This window comes from Emys orbicularis, chromosome 1 (genome assembly GCF_028017835.1).
Source record: "Emys orbicularis isolate rEmyOrb1 chromosome 1, rEmyOrb1.hap1, whole genome shotgun sequence".
NCBI lineage: Eukaryota > Metazoa > Chordata > Testudines > Emydidae > Emys > Emys orbicularis.
The window spans coordinates 128278647-128284949 of NC_088683.1; the positions used below are offsets into that span (position 1 = coordinate 128278647).

General features: G+C 41.5%; 1 protein-coding gene across 1 annotated transcript; it reads right to left on the reverse strand.

The window, feature by feature from the left end:
- Nucleotides 1–3461: 3461 nt before the first annotated feature.
- BHLHE41 (basic helix-loop-helix family member e41) lies at nucleotides 3462–6067 on the reverse strand. The gene is made up of 5 exons (XM_065423517.1): nucleotides 6006–6067; nucleotides 5674–5737; nucleotides 5297–5404; nucleotides 4873–4984; nucleotides 3462–4465 (listed from the first exon to the last, which is right to left on the reverse strand). The coding sequence occupies exons 1-5, from the start codon at nucleotides 6065–6067 to the stop codon at nucleotides 3462–3464; spliced, it is 1350 nt and encodes a 449-aa protein (XP_065279589.1).
- Between the last annotated feature and the right edge of the window lie 236 nt (nucleotides 6068–6303).

Genomic DNA, 6303 nt, shown 5'->3' on the forward strand with positions numbered 1-6303 from the left:
AAAGTTCCCTGGTCCACTGCTAATTAATCCATGGGAGAAAAAGATCCTTCCTGACCCCTAAACAGGCAATTGGCTAGATCCACGGCATCTGTCAGGCCAGATTCCCTTCCTAGTTCAGGGTGGTTAGCATGGGGTTGCTGGAATGGAGCTGAAAGGGGCTCCATATGGCCCCTTTCTAAATTAAATCCCAGAAGCTGAGGTATGCTGGCCAATTAACACGCTCTCTCCCAGCTGGCCAGAGTACCAGAGACTCCCACGGGCAGGAGTCTCCTCCCTTGCTGTTAGGACTGTTCCCTTTCACAAGGCCCATCAAATTTCGCCCACCCATTGAGACAGGTTGAGCATTTTTGTGTGTAGTGAAAGCCTAATTGAATTTCACTCCTCTGACTCAATTGAAATCCCAGGCACAGAACCTGATCCCAAGATCACGGAAGTCAATGGCAGTCTTTCCACAGACTTTGGTGGGATCTGGATCAAACCCATAAATAACTGTTTTCAACAGGATTACTTACACACGGTTGCAGGATCTGGTCCATTATTAATATTTTACAATAAACTCTCAGAAGACATTACAAGTAATGAAAATGTATACATAGTTTTATATCAATTCATTGATTCATCTAGCTGTCTATAGTGAATTAGTTTAGCTTAGCTTTACTATGAAACCATGTAGACTTACTTGCTCATAATACCATCTGAGTTGTTTAAAAAAATATGTTGTTACCTGAATTCTTTATTTTGTTCCTGTATTTCTAAGGGAAATTGAAATTAACATGGCTCCCCCCCCCCTTTTTTTTTTTTTTTTGGTGAAAATTTGCTACTATATTTGTACTCCAGCTCAATCCAATGTCAGTGCAGCTATGAAAACACTTCGATTGTTAATTGGTACTGAAGAACCAGTAGAGGGAGCACAAAACATTGTTTTTATATTTATATCTTACATAAACTCTCCCTACTTTTTTAAAAATTATTTTCTCAGGAACAGGATGATGAAATTTTAAAAGGAAAAAAGCCCCAAATCTCATCCATATTAAAACTGTTAAGGTCTTTAGAGGAATATTTTCCCATACTGTAAATTACTTGATTGTATCCCTATAAAGCTGGGGTTTTTAAAATATTTCCAGTTTCAGATATAGATGATTTCCCCCAACATTTATGAAACTAATGCCATCAACCTGTCATAAAAAATCTGATAATTAAAGTCTGATAATTATGGACAATTACTAAATATGTACAATATCTATAGTGTGAATTATGTTACATTTTATCATTTTAAAATGTAGAATGAATATACTGCAAAAAAGTATAGAACAATTTAAAATATAATTAGAAATGTGTGGGCATGCATGCTTTATGCAGTGCTTTGTGTAATGTACACACTCTTAAATACAATTCATTAAACTCAAAGGAAAGTAAGCAAATGCAAAACCATCTTTAAAATATGCAAAGACAAAATAAATTTCTATCTACATTCGCACTAGACATTTTTAAGGTTTGCTATCCATCCATTATGCTGTATTAATGTAGGAATTTTTAATTACTAGACAACCCCATATTGTGTATTAAAGCTTTTATTCCTTAGTAAGACTTTTTTTTAAATCACAAAATAGTGTGTAAATATTTAGATAATAGAATTTGTGGAGTGCTGGAAAATACTGAATATAAAGATTGATTTCTAATATATCACATACTAAACTGTTCTAAAACAGCTGTTTTCTTGCAGACAGTATTTATTTTTTAAATAATTTAAGACAGCATAAGCTTGTACCAAGCATAAGCATTGTAACAAAAGTGCAACTTTTTTCAGCAAATCCTCCCCAAAAGATATTTAACTCAAAATATCATTAACACATTTTCTCCCTACAAAAATAGCATGTCAGACATCATTAATTGGATGTATTAACAACTATTTACATACAGCCATTCTGCAGGCTAGTAAGATTTTTCTGTAACGTTGTTTAAACACAGCGTTTGAGGCAAACAGTAGCAACAGCAGCAGCAAATGCAATCAAACTGACTAACAGACCCAGGATACTTATTCACTCAGTCAGACAGTTGTGTCTCACCTCTTACATAACATTCAAGTGAGATTTCTCACAGTGCTACCTTGGCAACAAACTAAAAATATCTAGGCAAGGTCTTGTTTTAAGCCTTATTAATAAAGCTTTATCTGTGTGATTATCTGGCAGCTGTACAGTCTCCAGAAAGGGAAATCGCGATATTTGGAGACAAAAGGACTGCATGGGACCTTATCCCATATCTTCTAAGCATTTCCAATTAAAAACTGAGATGTTTAATAATTTCCTCCAGTTTTTAATTTGGGATACAATTAGTTCAGGGTTGTCAGTTTTTTTGTTTTTTTTTTTAGTTCAGTGCAGAAATGTTTGTTTTATAAAGCAAGGTTATAAAAACTCAGGAAAATACTGAAATTAAATAAGGACAGGTGGAAACAAATGCACTTGCCATACCTCTATACCTTAACTAAGAAGAAATCATAGCATAGGCCTGACCCTCTATTCCTTGTGCATCCAAAACTCTGACTGAAGCCAGTAGCAACTCTGGGTACTCAAAGCACTGAAGGACTGGGCTCAAGATCAATTCATTCATGGTCCATTTCTCAATAAAGTGCGAACATATGTACTTAAAACTCACCTTCTCTTTCTCTCCCCTCTCCCCCATTCTGATAATGAACCAATCCAAGTCTCTTTAAACAAGTGCAAATTACTAAATGGAACATAGAGATACTACAGAAAAACATTTCAAAATAAGGTGCAACGTTTACTTTAGAGAAAAGCATATCCTTACTATTTTTTCTTTCTTTTCTTTTTTAACGTATTTATGCATTTATAAAGCCAAACATTAAAAAAATACTGAGTAGCAAATGTAATCCTTAAAGATTCTCAAGCAGTGGCAGAGGCCTCTAGAGTTAAGCACTCCCACCCTACATTGAGTCAGATACTGTATGATCTTCATTTGCTTCTATATATTATTATTAATACACATCTCTAGAGAGGCCATAACCATAGTCTGTGACTCCCAGGGCCACTTTTTTTGCCTACCCACTTTCAAATGTCACTGACACTCTGGATCAGAAACTGAATCTGACCCTCCGGCTTACAAAACGTTTGATTTGAAGCCTGTTTCTATTTGCTCCCTTTTGGTAAATGTGGAGACAAGTTGTGATTCTCTGTGAAACACAGAAATGCAAAGGATCTTTTACAGCAGAAAAATTGGTTTGTTGGGGGGGCGGGGGGAAGGAACGCAGCAGGAGAGAACACCAAAGAAATGAAACAACCACAACAGAAACATCGTGCAAATCTATTACACTTTCTCCTTTAAAACCACAAAGTGGGTGGGTGGGTTGTTTCTGATTGTTGCTGTTATTATTTATTAGGATGGGCTCCTTCTTCCTCCCTACTAGGGAGCATGGGTGGGCTGAATCCTATGTCCTGTAGCACAGTTCAGGGGCTTTCCTTTCCGGGCTGCAAAAGATCTTCCGGGGAGGGAAGATCACTGTCCAGGCTGGGCCCGGTCTCGCAGGCAGCAGCGAAGAGATGGGGCAGGTGCTGCCCAGCAGAGACCATGTCAAGAGGCAGAAGGGCCGCGGCGGCGGCGGCGGCTGCGTTCGCCTTATCAGCCGGCGCCAGCACCGAGGACAGACAGGGGAAGGCAGCGGCGGCGGCCTGGGCCGGGATTCCGGAGTAGAGCAAAGGGATGGGGGCGGCGGCCGGGTACAGATATTTCTCCAGGTTGCTCTTGTCCAGCAAGGGCTGCATGTAGGCCGCGGCCGCGGAGGGGGAGATGAAGTAGAAGGGCAGGCAAAGGGGGGCGGCGGCGGCTTGCGGGCCAAAAGCAGCCCCGCCCCCGCCAAAGGCCATGAGGGAGCTGAGCAGGGCGGCGTCGGGTCTCAGCAGGGCAGCAGCTGCCTGGTGCTCCGGGCTCAGCGCGGCGGCGGCAGCAGCAGGGAGCGTGGCGCTGCTGCTGCAATCCAGCCTCAGCCTCTTGGGCGCTGGGGCCTCGTCCCCGGCAGGCTCCTGTTTGATAGTCACGCCGGGCAGCCCAGCCGCTTGGCCTTTCTCTCGATCCGGCCGGCCCTCGCTCTCCCCCCCATAGCCGCTATCCGTGTCTGTGTCGTTCTCCCCGCCGAGCTCCACGGGCGGGTGAGTCCGCTGGATGACAGGGACGCAGTTAGTCTGAGCCTCCAGCTTTTGCCCGGTGCGATCTTGTGTACAGGAGGAGGAGGATCCTTTGCTCACAGGGACCTGTGGAGTCAACAGCTGGGGGCTGGGTAAGAACTGAGTGGAAACCGCGTGCAGATGGTTTACGAGCTGGGCACATCTCTGCTCTCTGGGAGTCCAGCTTTCAAACCTGGAGAGGTATTGCAAGACTTCTTTGGCGCACGTTTGAAATCCCGAATGGAAAGCATCCAGGTCGCACTGAATGGGGGACTTCATAGACCGCTCCCCTGTGATGGAGAATATGGGAGGGGGAATGCAAAGAAAAGTCAGCATAAAAACAGCTGCTATCACCGGCATGGGAGTCCCTGCTATTAGGCTTGTCCTTTAAAGTCAAAACAAAGGTAACTTCAGTGATTTCTTAGGGAAGTCTTTCAATCCAGGCTACCTCGCCTCATGGGGCACAAATGCCTATATTTGCTGGGCGTTAACATGGCAATGTGGCTGGTGACATCTCATTGGAGGTCAGCATTTTGGCCAGATAATACACTAAGCATTTTATTATATTCCTTTCAAAGCACATGAAAAAAAAATTCAAAGGACTGCCCCTATGAATTATAGTATTATGAGATCTCCAATTTAACAACCATGTCTCCTGAGTATGTTTATGTGCTGGCATCTTCTGAAACTGACTTACCATTCTGTAAAGCAATTATATTCTGATGCTGTTGCTCCGTTAAGGCTGTTAAAGCTTTCAAGTGTTTCAAAGTTAATTCCAAAACTACAGCTTTCTCCAGATGCCCCAATGTCTGAAAAGTAGGGGGGAAAGGGACACTTGGTTACTAACACAATACAATTGCCCATTATATTCTATGTCCCTAACTTCAGGAACCTCCCTTTTGAAAGGAGTATTATATTTAAAGCTTCTGGTTTTACATAAGCGTGTTAGAAATGATTGCTGCTTTAAACTGAAACACATACACATACACCTCTGTAGAAAACCTTTACCATCCAACACAAGTCATACTTTTTCAGCTCTACGGTGCCTGTCCTTAAATTTTAAGATAATCACAAAGAACATATTGTATAATGCTTCCCACAATGAAATATATAAACCTTACCGTCAATTTCAGATGCTCAGGCAATAAATCTTTTAGCTGAGCAATGCATTCATTAATCCTGTCTCGCCTCTTCTTTTCTATCAATCTATGTGGCAGTTTGTATGTTTCCTAATTAGTAAAGTCAGGAAAAGCCAAATGTTACATTCACTTAATATGACAATCAAAACAAAAACAAATGTCCACATGTAGTGCAAATGGCAAAGCATGTATAGCCCTCCCTTGTATGCTTGTTCTCCGGTAGACACACTTATAATTCAGGGGAAGTTAAAAGGGAAGAAACTCGGATGCGGTTATGGGTAAAGCTATGCTATAAAAAACACCGAACCCCAATTAAGTATTTAGGCAGGTCATGAAGAGCTTCAGAAACTTATTCTTACCTTACTCTCGTCTCTTTTCATGCCTCTTTTGGGTTTGCACAAATACAAGGATGGATAGTCCAGTCTGCAAAAATGAAAGAGATCCAATGGTAGTATGTCAATGAGCTACCTATCACTTTCATAAGTGGGAATATATACATACAGAAAGAAAAAAAATAAGATATGCATATAATATTGCACAGCTCCAAAGATAGTCCCCGACTGCAAAAAAGAAGACAAGAATCAGACACCATTTAAGAACAATCTATCTTTTCAATGCTTTATATCAGTTTCTTAAGAAGAAACGAAACACTAGTGATAAGAGACAGAGATATATTGCACTGGCTCCTTACCCTATAAAATCCACATGTTCTAGCAACTGCCTGTCTTGCAAACGAGGGATTCCTTCATCCATGTTTGACAACAGCTGATTTTTTGTTGTTGCTTTTGATTGAATCTGTGGGATGCTGAGAGTCTTTGGAGATCTTTGAGCAAAACTGTGCACATGCAGCCTCTGTCTCTCTTGTGCACTGGGGAAAGTGTGAAGCAGTTTGTCTCCCCTCCCCTCTCTCTCTCCCACTCATACAGTCACAGTCACACACTGTGCTGGTAGTTTGCACTCACTGATCAGTGTTTGGCCACAGGGCACGC